Source organism: Rattus norvegicus, chromosome 15 (genome assembly GCF_021556685.1).
Source record: "Rattus norvegicus strain SHRSP/BbbUtx chromosome 15, alternate assembly SHRSP_T2T, whole genome shotgun sequence".
NCBI classification, from domain to species: Eukaryota; Metazoa; Chordata; class Mammalia; order Rodentia; family Muridae; genus Rattus; species Rattus norvegicus.
This window is the reverse complement of record NC_141548.1, coordinates 104,719,774-104,741,605: the sequence shown is the minus strand read 5'-3', so window position 1 is coordinate 104,741,605 and position 21,832 is coordinate 104,719,774. Positions and strand designations below refer to the sequence as shown.

General features: G+C 44.9%; 1 protein-coding gene and 1 long non-coding RNA gene across 7 annotated transcripts in view; one reads left to right on the top strand and one right to left on the bottom strand.

The window, feature by feature from the left end:
* Positions 1-349: 349 nt before the first annotated feature.
* Timm8a2 (translocase of inner mitochondrial membrane 8A2) lies at positions 350-4,053 on the bottom strand. Of its 3 annotated transcripts, XR_015638157.1 has the most exons (3): positions 3,715-4,053; positions 2,389-2,485; positions 350-906 (listed from the first exon to the last, which is right to left on the bottom strand). XR_015638157.1 is itself a non-coding variant. In XM_087586544.1 (2 exons), exon 1 carries the CDS (start codon positions 4,036-4,038, stop codon positions 3,745-3,747), a length of 294 nt encoding a protein of 97 aa, XP_087442670.1. In that variant the 5' UTR covers positions 4,039-4,053; the 3' UTR covers positions 350-891; positions 3,715-3,744.
* Positions 673-21,832, top strand: part of LOC108352982 (uncharacterized) — a 32,627-nt gene continuing 11,467 nt past the window's right edge. The window contains exons 1-2 of one of the 4 annotated variants that reach the window (XR_015639095.1): positions 8,601-8,830; positions 12,769-12,843. This is a non-coding gene — a long non-coding RNA (uncharacterized LOC108352982). Of the gene's footprint in view, positions 816-8,598; positions 8,831-12,768; positions 12,903-21,832 lie in introns of those variants that run through there. The other 3 variants (XR_015639096.1, XR_015639093.1, XR_015639094.1) reach the window with 3 other exon arrangements.

Genomic DNA, 21,832 nt, shown 5'->3' with positions numbered 1-21,832 from the left:
AATTCAACTTAAAAATGGACTCCAGTGTGTGAACTCAGCCCCTCCTTCTAAACTAACTGCCAGCCACTTCCTCCCCAACACAGGATTGGATCACACCAACCTGGACAAATCTCACCCCGGCACCAAGTGATCAAGACTAAAACACAGGACGGTTGACCAGCAATGTCTTCAGAGAAAACTGTTCAGAGATGAGGGATGAAGCTGTCAAACAAGACAAGCACACACAGGGAGGGAGGGAGGGAGGAAGGGAGGGAGGGAGGGAGGAAGGGAGGGAGGGAGGGAGGGACGAAGGAAAAATGGAGACCCTTGTGTCAGTCCTACCCAAAGCTGATAGGTTACAAAGAACAGGTTCCTTTCTTCAAATATTTATTTTATATGTTCAGTGTTTTCACCTTCATTTGTATTTTGTGTGCACGGATATTTTACCTGCACGCATGTCTGCTCACCATGTGCGTGCAGTGCCTGTGGATGCCAGAGGAGGGGAGAACGTGTCGGATCCCCTGGAACTGGAGTTATAGATGCTGTGAGACACCGTGTGGTTGCTGGGGAATTAATGTGGGTCCTCTGGAAGGGCAAGCGGTACTCTTCCTCACGGAGCCGTCTTTCCACGCTGTTATGTGAATGTAAGTGTGCCATGTGACTGAAATGCCCCAGAGGTCAGGAGAGGGTGTTGAATCAGCCAGAACTGACTGGGGTAAGAACGGTTGAGTAACAAGTCTCTTCACTGCTGAGCCCTGTCTCCATCCCCCGTGGAAGAGGCTCTTGTGCACGGTGACTTGGCAGAGATCGGCGTCTCCCGACTCCATCCTCTCCAGGTGTGTTGTTTTCCTTCAGGCACAGATGATTTCGGGATTTTCTCATCAGTCTTGCACTGGCACGGCCTCTGAAGCCCTAAGGAACAGGGATCTGAAAGAAGGAAACTTTCTCTAGGGAATCCCGTTCGCATGTGAGAACAGCCCTGGCAGCTTCTCCTGGCTTACCTCACGGCTAAGCCTTCTCACGTATCCCTAGCTTTTTCTCTGTACCCTCTAACCCTGCTGCACACACAGCAGTGAGAAGTTAGAACCTCTCCCCTCCCAGTTCTGGCCCAAGTTATAAATAAGCCGAACTCTGTTTACCAAATCCTGTCTCCCACCGGATCTCAGTAACAGCCCTGTGCTCTCTTCCCTCCTGATCACTGAAGGGGTTTCTCCATCTTGAAGGAGCTAAGCTTTGGTTCAAAGTCATTTTCCTTGAATTTTTAGTGACTTATTTATTCTTGTTCTGAGAGTATGCTGTCATAGCACACACGCAGAGGTCAGGGGACAAGTCTGTGGACTTAGTTCTCTCTAGTCTCTTTTATGTGGGCTCCAAGGATCAAATGAAGGTTGCTAGGGTCCTGTGGCAAGCACCTTTACCCGCTGAGCCATCTTATAGGCCTCCCATTTTGTGACTGATTAAAGGATTAACCAAGGTCACAATTATCTTAAACCCCTCTCTTTTAAACAGATTATCTCCAAATCACATTCTAAAAACATTGAGATCTCTAGAGGGCATCTGAAAGTTCAAAAGAGTTGTATCTGTATAATAACAATACGTAATAATAATGCTACATTATTATTATTACTTATTCCAAATGGTACGAGATTCCTGGAGTCAGATACATCTTGAAAGCTCTCAGTTATAATTGTAATGATAAATTCTTTTGACTTCTTAAGAAATAACCAAGCCAAACATGGTGGTACATGCCCATGTTCCCAGTGGTCAGGATACTGAGATAGAGGATCTGCTCCAAGTTCAAGGTCATTGGTGAATTCCAGCCCAGTCAGGCAGCTACATAGCAAGTAAGATCCTGACTTTAAAAAAGGTTGTCCATGGGGTTGGGGATTTGGCTCAGTGGTAGAGCGCTTGCCTAGCAAGCACAAGGCCCTGGGTTTGGTCCCCAGCTCTGGAAAAAAAAAAAAAGGTTGTCCATAGTGAAGCTCCTTTATTCTGGTGTCTGTCTATCTATCTATCTATCTATCTATCTATCTATCTATCTATCTATCTCCCTCCATCCATCTATCTATCTATCTATCTATCTATCTATCTATCTATCTATGTATCTCCCTCCCTCCCTTCTGCCCACCCCCCTGTACCTATAAGCCCAACAGGTTGTGTCTTCCAACAAAAGGCTGTGGAGACAATGGAAAGAATTCTGGAAGCTAAAGGTTTGCTTTAGGGGCATGTTTTATTTTTCAAACCTCACAGATAGTTTTCTTGCATCAGTCAAAATGATTTCATAAGTCGATCCTATAATAATAAGCACCAGGCGTGCCCTCTCCCTGAAACTACACAAAACTTTATATTTTTAAAGGTACATCTTGAAACTTTGTGCACCCTGCTATATAGACGGAGCATATTACCTACCTAGCACAGTCTAGTAGTGAGAATGAAGTTCATCAGACTTCCCTTATTTAAAAAGGCCCACGGAGTCTCGGGCTGCCTGTTCTGCTTTGAGAGGACACTGTAGGACAGATACCTGATAAGTCATGGGAAGGAAAGAACCTACTGAAGGGTATGAACATCCTGTGAATGTTTTATTCCCAGCCCTGGACACCATCAAACAAAGGGCCTCAGTCAGATGTTGAATTACTCTCCCTCAGCTGTTTCCTTCACTCCTGTCTCCTCTCTCCTCCCTTCCCTTTTCTCATAAGCTGTCAGTCATAATTACTGTGGCGGTTTGAATATGCTTGGCCCAGGAAGTGGCACTGTTAGATATGGCCTTGTTGGAGTGGGTGTGACCTTGTTGGAGGAAGTGTGTGGGGGCATGGGCTTTGAGACCCTTCTACTAGCTGCCTGGAAGCCAGTCTTCTCCTGTTTGCCTTTGGAACAAGATGTAGAACTCTTAGCTCCTCCAGCACCATGCCTTCCTGGATGCTGCCATGCTTCTAGTCATGATGATTATGGACAGAACCTCGGAACCAGTAAGCCAGCCCCAATTAAATGTCCTTTATAAAAGTTGCCTTGGTCATGGTGTCTCTTTACAGCAATGGAAACCCTAACTAAGACAATTGTAATGATACTTTTGATTTCTTAAGACATTCTTAAGAAGAACAGTATCTTACTATATAGCCAAGATTGGCCTCAAACTTGCAGTCTATCTGGTCCCCGGTGCTAGGATAAAAGGCATGTGTCATTAAGTCTGGCTTCACCTAATAAGCCCTAATAAAATATCTAAAATGATCTCACACACATAGGAGTTTACCTGTGTGGTTCCAAATTATGGAAAGCAGTTCTACTATCAATGTCAGCGGCTAAGGGGACCTTCTGAGGAGCCGGGCCACATCTGCCCAATGGAGCTCTCATTCAACTGTGAATCACTTTCACAACATTACCATTTAAAACTCAACCCAAGGGCTGGCTAGATGCCTTAGCGGCGAGGAGCACTTCCTGGTCCCCTGGAGCGACCTGTAACTCCAGCTCCAGGAATCTGAAGCCCTCTTCTGGCGACCATAGACACTGCACTCATCACACACACACACACACACACACACACACACACACACACACACACACACACACACACATCTTTCCTAATCTTAGATGACAAGATGTCCCCATGGGCACTGCACTCATCTCTACCCCCTTCACACACACAGAGTAATTAATCTTTCCTAATCTTAGATGACAAGATGTCCCCCTCCGTGTTGTTTCCATCACCATCCCCTCAAAGCTCTCCATTTCCCCACTTACCTTCCTTTTTCAAAGAGGGAAACGTTAAGATCAGTCAGAAAGGTTTTGTGAGAAGAACGGTTTGGCCTTGTGGGTGTGCTCCAGTCGATTCAAAATGAACTGGCTCGTATCGATGAAGCGCTCGACGCAGTTCACCAAGCAGAGCTCGGCTCGGCTGTCCAGCTTGGGCCCGGGCTTGTCCATGCACTTCTCCCAGCAGAGCTCCGTCATGTGGTGGATGAGCAACTGCACCCGCTGCTTCTGCACCTCTGCTTCCATGAAACGCTGCAGCTGCGGGTCTGCAGAGCCCAGGCTGCCCCCCAGTGAAGACCAGGATGACTCCATGCCCTCCGGAGAAAGACCGGAAGTATCCCATCCACCAGACGTCCAGGAACCGGAAAACAGGAACCGGAAGTATCATGGCTGCCTCAGGCTCATCTAAGAAGCTTTGCCTCTTTAGTCTGCAGGGCTGCTCTTCCTGGCTCTGCTTGTCTTAGTAAAGATTTTAAAGTAACTGTTGAATGAACACTATTAGACTCTGTAAGGCTTCCCAAATCGTTAATGAACAACCTGATAGTTTTATAAAACGCATGCCAGTCAAAATTAGACTGAATGAAGAAGACAACGAACCAATGGAAGCAATTTTTTTTTTTTTTTGGTTCTTTTTTTCGGAGCTGGGGACCGAACCCAGGGCCTTGCGCTTCCTAGGCAAGCGCTCTACCACTGAGCTAAATCCCCAACCCCGGAAGCAATGTTTAATTGAGACCTTTGGTTTATCCTAAACCCATTGGCTTAAATTCCCCAGGATAAAATTTGACCGGACTTTTTGAAGAAACAGAGGGCTATATACAAACCATCCTCAGAAAGTGTTTCCGATTGACGTCCTCATCCACCAAAACCCTACAAGGTGGCGCTCAATTCTAATTGGTCCTAACTTTTACCAGATCCTAACAGATGGCAAAAATCTTCCTCCATTTTCAACCCTGGACAGGTTTATGACTTCAGCCACCTACGTGTCTGTTGCCACCCACACATTTGATCCTGGCCTTCTAACCGAAGTCTCCTCTTTCCTGTGGGGCATGACCACTGAAAATGAACCTTTTTAGGGATGTGAGACCTTGAACCTTTAAGAAGATTTTGGTCAAAAATGGGAAATAAAGAAGGATGGAAAATGTCACTATGTTGGGAACAAGCAGAAGAAACTTATTTTAAGTAATACCATTTCATTTTCAGACTCCTTTTAAGCACAGAGAGAAACTAAATTCAAGTTCCTGGGCCCTAGGGGAGCTGGGGACTTCTCTAGAGCTGAACAGCTTCTGTTGTAAACAGTGAGTCTGGATATCTCAGATACAACTTGTAAGGAGAGTCCAGTTATCTCAATGACAACTTCTCTATCTTGCTGGCAGGGTCAAACAAGTTCATATTCCCAGGCCTAGGAATGAACACCTATCCCACTTTCTTAATTGTCTTTTAACTGGTAAAGAATGTAGAACTTGTTATCTAAACCAAGGTGCATAAGTTGTAAAACATATATAACCACTTCTCTGTTATGCCTTGATTAACTACATTCAGCTGGCCCACTCCTTTGTCCCCTTGTCACTCTGAGCTCAGGACCTAAGGTCTAGGAGAAGGAATTAAGGACCTTGAAGCCTGGTGCCCTGGATATGACCTAGTCTCCAACAGGTCCTCCCTTGCTTAACACTTAACATCAAAATACAATTGAAAAACATTGCAGTTCCCATCTTTTAAAAATGTACAATCTTCCTTCAGAGATGCGATTCAGATCTAGAGCTGTCCGCATCACTGACCACTCAGAAAATAAAGTTTTCATTTTTAAGCTTCTGTTTCTGAATGGAGTTTTCTTGGCTTCCACCCTGAACCCAACAACTAAAAGTCTGGAGATGGTTCAGATGTTAAAAACAATTGAAGTTCTCCCAGGGGACCCGAATTCATTCCCAGCACCCACATGGCAGCTCACAACAGTCTATTCCAGTTCCAGGTGATCTGACAGCATCTTCTGAGCTCTGTGGTGCACAGACATCCATGCAGGCAAGCACTGAAATATGTTTTTAAATTTTTGAAGAAAAAGTCACAAATTCTTCAATCTGTGGAAATACAAGAGATCCAGTTAGGCAGGTTTCTGGAGACTTGGATGCCATAAAGGTTAGGAATACAACCATCTAAAGCCTTTTCCTGCTCGGCTGTTGGCTGAGATGTGTAATTACCTGTGAAGCTCTCAGGTTGCTCTTCACAGCTCTATGTCCCTTCTTGACCCCTTTTAAATGTAAGTTTGTTTAAAAAATAAGCCCTGTGGATTGCAGACTTGCCCTTAACTTGATAGGCAGCCCAGACTCCTACCAAACTCTTAATCCTCAACTTACCTATAGGTAAGCCCCACCGTACTTGACAGTGAACAGGAGACCCTGCTTTTTATTTTTTGCAGCAGTGCTGGTGACAGAATCCAGGGCTCCTGCTACACAAGCACACTATCACTGAGCCACATGCCCAACCCTTTCCCCTACTTTACTTTCAGTAAAACTGTAAAACCAACACCTTTCCGACACCATTTGGGAACTTTCTCTGGACAATTAGAATTCTTTCTTTCTCCTTGGGTGACTCTTCTCATTCTGGCTGGGACAAACCTTTTTATTCTCTCACAAGGTGTACCTTGGCTGGCCTTTTCAGGCTGCTACTTAAGTATATGCATGACACAGGCACTTGGCAATCACATTCACACACTTAGTGTGTGCCTCGTTTATACTGGTTCCACAGTAAGTGCTTACTGGATGGATAATGGGTGTACACGGTACGAGTGGGCATCCCATAATATCTTGCCTTTGTTGGACTTCCTATGTAGCACTGTTTAACAAGGGGACTCTAAATGCCTTGAGGCCATGAAAGACATTACTTATTGTAGCTTGTGATCTGTTTTTCAATCATTTATCTGTGAAAATTGTTTCAGCTCTTCCTTATGTGGGCAGTAGGGAAGGAAATTATTATTAAACGAGACTTTTAAAATCTAACGTATCTTTGACATACCTGGAATTTGGAAGGTATGATCTGGGGCCTCGATTAAAAATGGGAAAAATCCGGTGTCATGGTCTCTGTCGGTAGGAGGAGAGTTTGGGGTATGTTGACACATTGTAGCCCGTGGAAAAGCAGAGCATGTGAGTTTGGAGTATGTTGACACATTGTAGCCTGTGGAAAAGCAGAGCAGGTGAGCAAGATGTGCCTGCCCAGTCACAGGGAACCACACTAGTCTGACCAGGTCATAGAGCTGGCTGATGACAGAATTGGGTCTCATTCCGGGTTCAGCACAAGCCTCTGAAGAAACAGGGACAGCCACCTTTCAGTGAGACAACTGAAGCATGGTCTTAATCAATGGATGTGTGAAGTCTTCTCTTATTAGCCAGTGCTATAGCAGGGAAAACCATTTTCTGTGAAAAGAAAAGAAGAAAACAGTGGTGGCCACAGGGCAGCCCAGCCTCTTGCCTTTCCCTGCTGGGGAATAGACTATTTCATTTGCACTAGAGTGCCAGACAGTCCCTGTAAACCTCAGCTCTTAGAGGTATGCCTATCTGGATTGCAAATGTCTTTGCAGCCCAGGGAGTCTGGAGCCAGGGTCACCGTCCTCTACTTTCCTCCCGAGAGGCAAGCATATGAGTCCCCAGGCAGCCCTTTATGCTTTACCTAGCTCACTGCTCCTAGTCAGAGCAGGACCACGATGAATCTCCTGGCACTGATGGCTTAGTTATATAGTGTAAATCTCGACCTGTGGGGGGCTCAGGAATGGAGCTGAACTGCAGCAGGCCTCCTGGGGTGACTTTGCTCCCTCACACTCCCTGTTATAGACAGAGCCTCTACTGAAGGCAGCATCCTGGGGAGAGCCGCCTCGCCTGGCACCCTGTTGCATGTTTGTTTTGGTTTTTAGCAGGGCTGTAAAGGGAGGAAGCTATAGAGTGTAGTACTGTGAACTGGTTCACTTTCTACAGAAGGGCGCGCCCATGGGCGCCCTCCCATGCTTTGCTCCTATCCAAGAGAGTGGTTGACTGCTCAGCAGGTCTTTGTTGATGTCCTTGTGAGTTCATTGCCCTTGGTGAATGGGGTGAGTTGAGTTAGCAGGGACCTTCTTGGGTACAGGTAGGGTCCTTGATCAGCTTGCAGATGACCTTCAATTACCCTGCTCTTGGTTTCAGCCCTCTCTGCTACTACTGTGCTGCTCTAACCTTCCTTTACTCAGTAAATCATGGCATTCTGTCTGTAGGGACAGGCCAGAGTCCACCTCGTGCCATAGAGCAAAACCGGCTGATATGTCCAGAACGGTTCTCAGGGTTGTATTCAGAGGAGACACTGGAGACCCTTTTGATAGTTCTTGTCACATGTGATTGTATTATTGGTAATCGATTACCTCTAAAGAGAAATGTACTTTACCCTTCCCAGTCACACACCCATGGCTCTCAAAAGACAGGTAATTTTTGTAGGAAGGAAATGACGAGAGAGTACTTCATAGTAAGGCTTCAGTGAGCAGTACTTCCCACAAGCTATACAGGGAGAGAGGAAACTTTTACATTACCGAGGAAGAAGCGTGAGACGAGCTGGGTGCAAAGAAGGGCTAAGGGACACACCTTTGGCAGGCCCTGGCCAAGAGTTGACGGCACACCATTCTGATGGCCAGTCCTGGAACTGGTCACGTAGTACTCTCTTTTCTGAGGTTCGTACCAACATCAAGAAGCCCAAGAGCAGAAGGCCCCAATTGAGAGGTGGACCCCCCACCTGAGGTTTAAGGTCCCACAAGCTTGGTGGCTTAGTGGCTCTTGCTTTGGATCTCTGTGGCTATTCAACCAAGGCCAACTTCCCTAGACCCACAGCTGTTGAGGCAGCTCTTCCTGGGTGTGACTCTTTTGTGTATTCCAGCAGTGTTTCACGCCTAAGACTGTCCCCCAGACTCTGTCTGTTGGAGAAGCTGCATAGGAGTCCAGTGAGTTCCAATCCAGGGTCAGACAAGCAAAGAGGGGCACAAGTTCTGCACAAGTGGGAGGCTTCGGAGGCGGGGACTCGTAGCAAGACCTCCAGGGAAGAAGTCTGTGGACAGTGAGAGGGGCTCAGGATGTCAGGCTGAGGAAGTGAACAAGAAGTGGTAAGTCTTGAGGCAGAACCATAGGAAAAAACAAAAAGGGGGGGACCAGGCACTTGAGAAGTGTGCTCAACCAAGATGAGCCCAAACCAAGTCAAGAAATGGAAACAAGTTATCCAGTGGCCCTGAGAGAGCATTCTGTGTGCCTGTGTGCGATTAGGTTGATTCCCGACAGTGGCCAGTGAACGGATTTGTGGCTTAGACACTCCTGAACTGAACTTGGCTTTTGAACAGTTCCCCTTCCCACACCAGGCCTGCTCAAGCCTTCTCCCCACACTCTGTACTGAAACTCAGTGTGGTTTGAGAATGAATTATTCAGGGAAGGAAGGGTAGAGGAAAAAGAGCCACCCTCCTCGTCACAGCTGGCAACCCCCAGGGTAGGCACTGATATGCTCTGTAGACAGGTTTACCACCAAGAGTCTTTCTTTTGTTGAGGACTGGAGTCAGACTGTATACCCCTGGGATCCTGTTTTCTATCTGGAAGCAGGGTTGGGTTGTGAAGGGTGAGCAAATGCATTTGTGTTTGTGGGTGTGTGTGTGCAAGCGTTTTTAAACAAAGCCAGAGATAAAGAGTAGAGTGAGAAGGCAGGTTTTAGGCAGGAACTGTTGTAATAGGAGAAATGGGGCTTTGCCTCAGATTTCTTTTACACTGTCAAGATTGAACATAGCTTTGCACATGCTAGGCAAGTGCTATACCACTAAGCTGTAACCACAGTCCTTGCTCCAATGGAGGCAGACTCTGTTCTAACACACCACGGTCAGGTGGAGGTCTATTAGCAAAGAGCAGGGATGTAGAAGGAACTTACTAGAATCGAAACATGGAGGAGGGAGTTCTTTCTACTTCACCCTGATAGGATTCCTGCTGAAGGTGGGCAAAGGTTCTCAAACATGGAGGTGAGGAATCTGGGCACATACTGAGAGCAATCAGACAGATATCATGAGGGGGGTGTGTGTCTGTCTTTGGGGTACTGACATGCGCTTCAGGTCCAAATAGAGGATGAATTTGGGCAGGAGAGGTGTCAGGAGCCATAACGGGACAAGCTAATAACTAGCAGGTGATCATTCTGAGATGGCCAGCCTCGGATTATCATATAATCTGTGACTGGTTTGCTCTTATTAAGCAAGGCTGTAAGGGATTCATTTTAGGAAAGATTCCTGCTATTAAAAGGCCTTTCCTGTTATTATTAAACATATGTAACAATCATTAAGTAAAAGCACATCCCTTTGGAGCAGATCTATGCAGATCTACAAAGATGTACTGTCTTATACTGATGCTATATAGACAAATAGATGACTTCTTAAGTCTTGTTATGACCCTATAAGAATTCCTGGGGTTGGGGATTTAGCTCAGCGGTAGAGCGCTTGCCTAAGAAGCGCAAGGCCCTGGGTTCGGGCCCCAGCTCCAAAAAAAAGAACAAAAAAAAAAAAAGAATTCCTAAAATTATAACGTGATTATTAAGCTCTTTTATAGTGGAAATGCTATTAAGTCTTTTTCTGTTAGTCAAAACTGCAGTGAGAACTCTGCCAGTCTTCCCAAGTGTCACCAATTAATTGCTCTTAGATGGTAACCAGACTTTCTCCTACTCAAAGCACATTCCAAGAGGTTGTAAAACAATTAACCAAAGGTCATAAAAGGGGAACTAATGATTTATTATAGGTGCTAGGACAGAGGATAAAATATTGACTGGGTTTACTTATACAAAACTTCACTAATAACTTAGTTATGGTTCTAATCCTTCAGGGAACCTGTGGAGCTGTGACAGGTGATGGATGGTTAGCCAGATAATTACTCCTGATGGATATGCATGCAAACATTCACTGTTGTAAACTTCTATTCTAATTTATGATTTGATTTTTTTGTATGAACCTGCAATAAACTTTGTAACATGTGATCATGTATTATGAAAGATGTTTAAGTAGTGAGGGCAGAGAGGAGGAGCTTCTTTTTCCCTGTTAGAACCTTTTTTCCCTTCTCCTTAGGATCTTTCTGCTTTTCCCCTCAGCTGGCTTTCATAAGAAGACTTTTTACAACTTAGTAACAAACATTATAATCACTTTTCTAAGTGTTCCCTTTTCTTCCTGCAACTTCTGACTAAGCAGGCCGAAAGTTAGAGCCCAGCAGTTCCTGTTGAGATAGGACAGAGGCTATGTAGTTAATCCTTTGCTGTTTTAGGAAGAGGTGCTAAGTGCCAGAGACTGCAATTTCTGGCCTCAGAGGAACGCAGAGGGCAGGTTTGCTGCAGTAGCATAGTAACTTGGATAAGTAAACTTTTATTATACAGCAACCCCCGCACCCTATCTTACAAAGTCTTACCCTCTGCATACGCTCTTCTCCCTCCCCTCCTCTGCTTCAAGAAGAACCAACAAGAAAGAAGACCTCCAGCAGTGAGGGAAAGGATACATAATCAAACAGTTCCGAAGAGATTGTGATCCTGCCCATCAGCACCTTAACTCTAGCCCTGCCGGGTAGCTTGCCCTCTAAATGATCACTTCTGCTCCAGTGTGACCACTGTGGAAAACTGCCCTTATCTGCGGTGGGGATGGGGTATCTGGCCAGCAGCCTTGTTTCCTTAGATTCCAAGGTGACTGAAAGAGCTAGTGAATTTAGCATAACCCAATGAATCCTGATGTTTTAAAAGGACAAACGTGTCCAACTATACTTCTGCCAGTTCGCTCAGAACAAGATGACTCAGTCCCATGACTTCAGCTTTGAAGGGAGATATTAGACACGCTCTCCTCCAGAGATTAGCTTGTCCTTCTGCAGAGGTGATCAAGTAAAGGAGACAGACACACTGACAAAGGCAGAGGTGCCAGGCCTCCATACTGCGTTGCAGGTTTAAGCTAAGAGTCTTTTTTTTTTTAAAGCAGCTTCCAAGAATCTTTTTCAAGGTCACCAGACCCCCTTCTTCTGTCCCCTTCCCCAATGTGACCTCAACGAATCAATCACTTCACTGTCTGTTTAAGTAGTGTGTTGGGATAGGTGGCCTGCTAGGCTGCCAGAGTCCAGGCTTTGTATCCCATCCTTGCCCAGCCTCTAGAAGCAGTTGCTAAGAGACAGTGTAGCAGGCCCAGGGCTCCTGCAAGACCTTGGTGGCCTCTGACTGTGGTTCCCACTCTGTAAGTCTCCTGCAGCTGCTACATGAAGCCCCATGAACTGGGTGGTATAAGACATCAGACACTTACTTTTCCATATTTCTAGAAGCTGGAACCTAAAGACCATGTGGATGGTCTTCTAGCTGTCAAGCTCTCTGGTCATTTGTATTAAGGTAGCATGTCGGTTCCATGCTCCAAGATGTGGGTAGGTGCCTCTGTTCTTCCCCGTCTATGTGAGCCTGGAAAAGTGTGTTTTATTTTTGTAACTAATTAATTTTAATTTTAAAAGATTTGATTATGTGAATGAGTGGTTTGCTTGCATGCGTGAATGTGCACTGTGTGCATACCTAATGCCCAAGGAAGTCGAAGAAGAATAGGACCCCCTGGAATTGGAGTTATAGAGTTGTGAACTACTATGTGGGCCTGGGAACCAAACCTACAGCCTCTGCAGGATCAGTGAATGCTCTTAACCATGGAGATATCTCTCCAGCCCCCCAAATTGCATTTTTAAATGTCCGAGGCCCATGATGCGTGCAGTAACTAGACCCTGACACATACTGTGTTGTCTCTGGTGGCTCTGAAATGGGGTAGACAATATAAAGTGGCTGGCCCTATGGAATGGTGAGCCCTCTGGGAAGGTGTGTGTGTGTGTGTGTGCGCGCGCGCGCACATGTGCATGTGTGAATGTATGTGTGTGTGCACGTGTGCATGTGTGAATGTGTGTACACGTGTGTGCACGTGTATGTGTATGTGTTTGTGCACATGTGTGTATGTGCACGTGTGTGTATGTGTGTGTATACACATGCTGAGTGCACCCACATGCATGCTAATATGACTTCTCTGGATAGGCGGCACATTGGTGAAAGTTCTGCGGCAGAAGTGCAGGAAACCCTGGTTTTCTTCTAACTCTTACCGGGACAAAGGTGAGCAAACCTCCACGAACTCCATCAAGGACACCGAGTGACAGGACCAGAGTCACCGAGTGAGTGACCACTCCACCCAAGTCTAGCCTGGTGAACCAGGGAGTTTATTGGGCTTGTTGACAACATCACAAAAGCCCCACTAAGACCTTGGTGGTAACCCCTGAAAGCGGCAAAGGAGACTGCCCTTTCAGTGATTATATTGCTTCTGCAGAGGCCACAGGAAGCTGTTGTGATGCCCCACGCACACACCTAACATCCCCCACCTCCCACCATGGAGGTCCGCATGCCTGATCTACAGAGAAACCGCTGTGGTTCACAGCAATAGGGATGGAGTCAGTGAGCAGGCTGAGTGTGATGGACAAGGCACAAAGGAGCCCTTGCCTGTGAGACACGCCTTTCAAAATCGAACATGTAAAATAGAGGGGAGAGGAAGGAGCTTGTGGATGGGTAGGTGTCTTAGTCACTGTTCTGTTGCTGTGGAGAGACACCATGACCAAAGCAACTCTAGAAAAAGAAAACATTTAATTGGAGGCTTGCTTACAGTTTCAGAGGTTTAAGTCCCTTATCATCATGGTGGGGAGCATGGTCACAGGCATGGCAAGATTGGTGCAGGAGAAGTAGTTGAGAGCTACATCCTGATACACAGACAGAGTGTGGGGGAGGGAGAGAGGAGATGGAGGGGAGAGAGAGAGAGAGAGAGAGAGAGAGAGAGAGAGAGAGAACGCACATGTAGACAGACTGAGTCTGGCACAGGCTTTTGAAACCTCAAAGCCCACCCACCCCCAGTGACACACTTCCTCCAACAGGCCATACCTCCTAATCTTGTTACACTTGAATGTGTGGGAGCTGTGATCAAACGATGGAGTCAAGGTACCCTCAGCAGTCACTGGTGGCTTTGGATGTAGCCTTCACCTGTATGACAAGGACATTAGCCAACATGATCTTCGACATTCCTCTCAGCTCGAGAACTAGGTGAACTGTGAGTGCGAGAGCCGTGTGTCAGAGATCAGTTTCTCCATGAAGCTGTTCGTCCAGCTTTCTGTCTCTTCGATGGCTTTCTTTTTGATGCTGTGTGGGTGACCTGGCCAGAGTCACCTATGTAGTCAGTTACTGTATCCCTCTAGGGAAACTCCCATCTAGGAATACAGACAGGGGCTAATGGTGGGACTAGGTGCCACACAGTGTTAAACACTAAACCCAGAGAAGGAAGGAAGACCCAGCAGGGAGTATGGCCCTGGATACTGTCCTGTTCAGTTGCTATGATCAAACATCTTATACCCTCTTTCCTGGCCTCTTAGCATGTGCAGTGGTAGGAGCTGGGAGCAGCGTTGACACTCAGAGCTAGTGAACAACTCTCACTGGAGACGTCTCTCCTGGCTGTCTCAGCCTGGGCAACTTTTCCACATTCTTGGCCACTGTAGCTCCCGTGGGAATTCTCTCAAGTGGCTTCACTTGGCAATATAGAGAACTGAGGCCTGATAGTGGCCTGCGGCTTCTGAGCTTCCAGGCAGCTGGCTCTCTGTATGTCAGGTCTCACCAAGAGATGGCTTGGGACTGTGCCCAAGCCTCACGGACTCACACGTGCCCAAGGCTTTGAAATGAAATAATTTTGTTATTGGGAAAATTGATGAATAACGAATGAAGAAGGTGGGTAATGCAGCTTGCTTTGCATGTGTGCTGGTATGTGCCTGATTCCGGGAGCTGAAAAAGGAGAGGGGAAGGAGAGTGCTTTCCCTAAGAACTGAGTTGAATGTGTTGGCAACACTGCCATCAGAACAGGAGTGTAGAGCTAGAAGAGATTGAGGGTGGTAGGATGGTGTGGGAAACGAGAAGGATTAGCCTCCAGATGGCTCCATTTAGTCCTCAGATTTTGCTAATGAAAGCCCAGCTGCATCTCAGTGGTGCATTGTGGTATAGATTGGATGCTCACCCCTCAGCCTGACACTAAAGAGGCTGAAGCAGAAGAATTGCTGAGATTTCAAGGTCAGTTTGGGTTACAAAAGGAAAACAGGATGACTCAGGGCTTCGGGAAGCAGTTCAGTTGGGAGAGAGCTTCCCCAGTGTACACAGAGCTCTGTGTACATTCTGTAGAATGTGATGGTGCACAAACTGTAACCCAATCACTAAGGAGGTGGAGGCAAGACATCGGAAGTTCAAGGTCATCCTTTGCTGTATAGTAAATCCGAGGCTAGCCTGGGCTACTTGATACAAACAAGCCAAAATAAAATACCCACCATTAGTTTACCAATAACTAAAGGAATGGGATTTTTAAAGACATATGAAGTATATACTTCTACAAACTAAATATAAATTCAGACAGAGTTGTGAGAGCTTCTAATATAGGAGTAGTACTCCATTGTGTAGATGTACCACAGTTTTTTAATCCATTCCTCTGTTGAAGGGCATCTGGGTTCTTTCCAGCTTCTGGCTATTATGAATAAGGCTGCTATGAACATAGTGGAGCATGTGTCTTTTTTATATGTTGGGACATCTTTTGGGTATATGCCCAGAAGAGGTATAGCTGGGTCCTCAGGTAGTTCAATGTCAAATATTCTGAGGAACCTCCAGACTGATTTCCAGAGTGGTTGTACCAGTCTGCAATCCCACCAACAAAGGAGGAGAGTTCCTCTTTCTCCACATCCTTGCCAGCATCTGCTGTCACCTGAGTTTTTTCTCAGTCATTCTGATTGGTGTGAGGTGGAATCTCAGGGTTGTTTTGATTTGCATTTCCCTGATGACTAAGGATGTTGAACATTTCTTTAGGTGCTTCTCAGCCATTCGGCATTCCTCAGCTGATAATTTTTTGTTTAGCTCTGTACCCCATTTTTAATAGGGTTATTTGGCTCTCTGGAGTCTAACTTCGTGTATTCTTTGGGTATTTTAGCTATTAGCCCTCTATCAAATACAGGACTGGTAAAGATCTTTCCCCAATCTGTTGGTTGCTGTTGTGTCCTAATGACAGTGTCCTTTGCCTTACAGAAGCTTTGCAGCTTTAAGAGATCCCATTTGTTGATTCTTGATCTTAGAGTATAAGTTACTGATGTTTTGCTCAGGAAAATTTCCCCAGTGCCCGTGTGTTCGATACTCTTCCCCACTTTTTTTTTCCTATTAGTCTGAGTGTGTCTGGTTTGATGTGGAGGTCCTTCATCCACTTGGACTTAAGCTTTGTATGGGGTGATAAGAATAAATCAATTTGCATTCTTCTACATGCTGACCTCCAGTTGAACCAGCACATTTGTTGAAAATGCTATCTTTTTTCCATTGGATGGTTTTAGCTCCTTTGTCAAAGATCAAATGACCATAGGTGTTTGAGTTCATTTCTGGGTCTTCAATTCTGTTCCACCAATCTATCTGCTTGCCTCTGTACCAATACCATACAGTTTTTATGACGACTGCTCTGTAATACTACTTGAGGTCAGGGATGGTGATTCCCCCAGAAGTTCTTTTATTGTTGAATATAGTTTTCGCTATCCTGGGTTTTTTGTTATTCCAAATGGATCTGCAAATTGCTCTATCTCTATAAAGAATTGAGTAGGAATTTTGATGGGGATAGCATTGAATCTGTAGATTGCTTTTGGCAAAATGGCCATTTTTACTATATTAATCCTGGAATTCACGAGCATGGGAGATCTTTCCATCTTCTGAGATCTTTAATTTCTTTCTTCAGAGACTTGAAATTCTTGTTATACAGATCTTTCACTTGCTTGGTTAAAGTCACACCAAGATATTTTATATTGTTTGGGACTATTGTGCAGGGTGTCATTTTCCTAATTTCTTTCTCAGTCTGTTTATCCTTTGAGTAGAGGAAGGCTACTGATTTGTTTGAGTTAATTTTATACCCAGACACTTTGCTGACGTTGTTTATCAGGTTTAGTAGTTCTCTGGCGGAACTTTTGGGGTCACTTAAATATACTATCATATCATATCATCTGTAAATAGTGATATTTTGACTTCTTCCCTTCCAATTTGTATCCCTTTGACCTCCTTTCATTGTCTGACTGCTCTGGCTAGGACTTCAAGTACTATATTGAATAAGTAGGGAGAGAGTGGGCAGCCTAGGTTGTCTAGTCCCTGATTTTAGTGGGATTGCTTCAAGTTTCTCTCCATTTAGTTTGCTGTTAGCTACTGGTTTGCTCTATATTGCTTTTACTATGTTTAGGTATGGGCCTTGAACTCCTGATCATTCCAGAACGTTTATCATAAAGGGGTGTTGAATTTTGTCAAATGCTTTCTCAGCATCTAATAAAACGATGATGTGGTTTTTATCTTTGAGTTTGTTTATATAGTGGATTACGTTGATGGATTTCCATATATTGAACCATCCCTGGTATGAAGCCTACTTGATCATGACAGATGATCATTTTGATGTGTTCTTGGATTCAGTTTGCAAGAATTTTATTGAGTATTTTTGCGTTGATATTCGTAAGGGAAATTGGTCTGCAGTTCTTTCGTTGATGGGTCTTTGTGTGGTTTAGGTATAAGAGTAATAGTGGCTTCATAGAAGGAATTTAGTAGTGCTCTTGTTTCTATTTTGTGGAATAGTTTGGACAGTATTGGTATGTCTTCTATGAAGGTATGATAGAATTCTGGGTTTATCTACTTGTTGATTTTCTCCAAGAACCAGCTCCTGGTTTTGTTGATTCTTTGTATAGTCCTTTTTGTTTTTACTTGGTTGATTTCAGCCCTGAGTTTGATTATTTCCTGCCTTCTACTCGTCTTGGGCTTGTTTCGCTTTGTTCTAGAGCTTTTAGGTGTGCTGTTAAGCTGCTGACATATGCTCGCTCTCTCTCTCTCTCTCTCTCTCTCTCTCTCTCTCTCTTTTTTTTTTTGCAGGTACTCAGAGCTATGAGTTTTCCTCTTAGCACTGCTTTCATTATGTCCCATAAGGTTGTATCTTCATTTTCATTAAATTCTAAGAAGTCTTTAATTTCTTTTTTATTTTTTCCTTGACCAAGTTGTCATTGAGTAGAGCATTGTTCAACCTCCATGTACATGTGGGCTTTCTGTCATTACTGTTGTTATTGAAGACCAGTCTTAGTTCGTGGCGATCTGATAGGGTGCATGGGATTATTTCTATTACTATTCCTGTATCTGTTGAGGCCTGTTTTTGTTTTTTTTTTTTTTTTTATTTCTTTTTTTTCGGAGCTGGGGACCGAACCCAGGGCCTTGCGCTTCCTAGGCGAGCGCTCTACCACTGAGCCAAATCCCCAACCCCGAGACCTGTTTTGTGACCAATTATATGGTCAATTTTGGAGAAGGTACTATGAGGTGCTGAGAAGAAGGTGTATCCTTTTGTTTTAGGATGGAATGTTCTATAAATATCTGCTAAATACATTTGGTTCATAACTTGTTAGTTTCTCTATGTCTCTGTTTAGTTTCTGTTTCCATGACCTGTCCATTGATGAGAGTGGGGTGTTGAAGTCTCCTACTATTATCGTGTGAGGTGCAATGTGTGCTTGAGCTTTAGTAAGATTTCTTTCATGAATGTAGGTGCCCTTGCATTTGGAGCATAGATATTTAGGATTGAGAGTTCATCTTGGTGGATTTTTTTTCTTTGATGAATATGAAGTGTCCTTTCTTGTCTTTTTTGATGATTTTGGTTGAAAGTCAATTTTATTTGATATTAGAATGGCAACTTCAGCTTGTTTCTTCAGACCATTTGCTTGGAAAGTTGTTTTCCAGCCTTTTACTCTGAGGTAGTGTCTGTCTTTGTCTCTGAGGTGTGTTTCTTGGATGCAGAAAAATGCTGGGTCCTCTTTATGTTTCCATTCTGTTAGTCTATGTCTTTTTATTAGGGAATTGAGTCCATTGATGTTGAGAGTTATTAAGGAATAATGATTGTTGCTTCCTGCTATTTTTGTTGGTAGAGATGGAATTATGTTTGTGTGTCTCTCTTTTGGTTTCATTGCAAGATTACATTCTTGTTTTTTATACGGCATAGTTTCTCTCCTTGTGCTGGAGTTTTCCATCTATTATCCTTTATAGGGCTGGATTTGTAGAAAGATATTGTGTAAATTTGATTTTGTCATGGAATATCTTGGTTTCTTCATCTATGTTAATTGAGAGTTTTGCTGGATATAGTAGCCGGTTTTGGCATTTGTGTTCTCTTAGGGTCTGTATGACATCTGTCCAGGATCTTCTGGCTTTCATAGTTTCTTGTGATAAGTCTGGTGTAGTTCTTATAGGTCTGCCTCTATATGTCACTTGACCTTTTTCCCTTACTGCTTTTAATATTCTTTTTTTGTTTTGTGCATTTTGACTATTATGTGACGGGAGGAATTTCTCTTTTGCAGTTCTGTAGGCTTCTTGTCTGTTTATGGGCATCTCTTTCTTTAGCTTAGGGAAGTTTTCTTCTATAATTTTGTTGAATAAATTTACTGGCCCTTTGGGAGTTGGGAGTCTTCACTCTCTCCTATACCTATTATACTTTTTTTTTTTAAAAAAATACTTTATTTATTTAGTATATATGAGTACATTGTAGCTGTCTTCAGATACACCAGAATCTGTTATAGATGGTTGTGAGCCACCATGTGGTTGCTGGGAATTGAACTCAGGACCTCTGGGAGAGCAGTCAGTGCTCTTAACCGCTGAGCCATCTCTCCAGCCCTATACCTATTATACTTAAATTTGATCTTCTCATTGTGTCCTGGATTTTGTGGATGTTTTGGGCTAGGATCTTTTTGTGTTTTACATTATCTTTGACAGTTGTGCCAATGCTTTCTATGGTATCTTCTACACCTGAGATTCTCTCTTCTATCTCTTGTATTCTGTTGGTGATGCTTGTATCTATGGCTCCTGATCTCTTAGATTTTCTATCTCCAAGGTTGTCTCCCTTTGTGCTTTCTTTATTGTTTCTATTTCCATTTTTAAATCCTGGATGGTTTTGTTCAATTCCCTCACCTGTTTGGTTGTGTTTTCCTGTAATTCTTTCAGGGATTTTTGTGTTTCCTCTGTAAGGGCTTCTACTTGTTTACTTGTGTTGACCTGTATTTCTTTAAGGGAGTTATTTATGTCCTTCTTAAAGTCATCCATCATTATCATAAACTGTGATTTTTAAATCTAAATCTTGCTTTTCTGGTGCGTTTGGATATGCAGTATTTATTTTGGTAGGAAAACTGGGCTCTGATGATGCCAAGTAGTCTTGGTTTCTGCTGCTTAGGTTCTTGCGTTTACCTCTGGCCATCGGGCTGACTCTGGTGTTCGCTTGTCTTGCTGTTTCTGACGGTGGCTTATTTTCTTTCAGCAGTTTCTGGGAACAGGTGCTCTGCTCTCAGGTGTGTAGGTGTTGTTGGAGACTGTCTTTCAGCTCTTGGCACAGGTAGAAATCAGATGTGTCCTGCCCCTGACTGCTCTTAGGTCCTTGCACCCAGGGGGCACAGCTGGCACTAGACGATCCCCTCTTGGGTCGGGAATGTGGGCAGAGGGTGATCTCCTCTGATTCCTCCTCAGGAGTGTCTGCACTTCTGAGGGCCCAGTTCTCTCCTCCACGGGATTTGGGTGCAGCGAGTTGTTTGACCGGTTCAGTTCAGTTCAGTTCAGTTCCGGGCGCAGACCAGAACTGCAGGTACCGGCAGCTGACTGTTCCTATATCCTGTGTCCAGAGGCACCATGCAGTTTCCTCTTGGACCAGGAATGTGGGCGGAGGCAGGCAGAAGTGGCAGTCTGTCCTGCGGTCTTAGGATGGTTTGCACTTCTGGATGTTCAGCTCTCTTCCCCACGGGATTTGGGTGTAGGGAACTGTGGGATGGTATCCGTTCAGTTCCGGGCACAGGAAGCACCCTGTCCCAGAGGACTTCTGCCTCTGTGTGTCCTGAGTCCACCAGTCAGGTCACTTGGAGCAGAAAAGTGGGTCTTACCTCTGCTCTCAGGTGTGTGGGCGCTCCTGGTGACTGTCTTTGAGCTCTTGGCATGGGCAGGAACCAGGAAGTTCCTGCCCCGATTGCTCCTAGGTCCTTGCACCCAGGGGGCACAGCTGGCACTAGGCGATTCCCTCTTGGTTTGGGAATGTGGGCAAAGGGTAGTCTCCTCTGATTTCTCAGGAGTGTCTGCATTTCTGAGGGTTCAGCTCTCTTCCCCACGGGATTTGGATGCAGGGAACTCCTGGGCCCCAATCTTAAGGCTGGGCCATATCCACTCTTCTTTCCAGTTCTGGAGTAAGCCTATTCTTCAGCCACAATTTCCTGGCTTTCCCCACATCCCAGCTCTTGCTCTCAGGAACCTACCTGCTGTCACCATGCTGTCCTGCCTTGCTTGTGTCTTTCCTTTGGCCCTCAGATCTCTCTAACTCCCCAACAGGGACTGCCCTCTGCTGGCTCCAGCCTCCTGCAGAGCTCCTAGTGCTGGGAAGCTACGCCCATCCTCCAGCTCCATCTGCCACTTTCCAAGCTGACATTCTGTATCTAGGGGGCATTTTCCCTAGATATGGGACCCTGTAGCCCAGACCAGCCTCTATCCTTCTCTGCCTTGATTCCTATCACTAAGAAGCAGGGGTATAAAAAAAAAAATCTAGCCACTGGGACTGGCTCTCTGCTAGACACAGCTATACTAAGGACTTCCATAGTCATGTGACCACCTGTCTCCCCCCCCCCCCCCCAAAAAAAAGATTCCAGTTTCAGAACTAAAGTTTTGCTCTGGGTTCAACGTTAGCCCAACATCCTAGGTCCACCCTCTTGTAAAACACTGCATGTGTTAGGGAGCCTGAATCAAAAATAATGGAATGTGTGTGGTTTTAGATACTTCCATTCAATCTAAGAACTGTAAGCACATAACCCAGGGACTTAGAAGGCACTCTCAATGCCACAGGGACTTAGAAGGCACTCTCAATGCCACAGGGACTTAGAAGGCACTCTCAATGCCACAGGGACTTAGAAGGCACTCTCAATGCCCCAGGGACTTAGAAGGCACTCTCAATGCCACAGGGACTTAGAAGGCACTCTCAATGCCACTGGGGTATGCTGACAGTTTTGTGTTCAGTTTGCCTCACGATGCT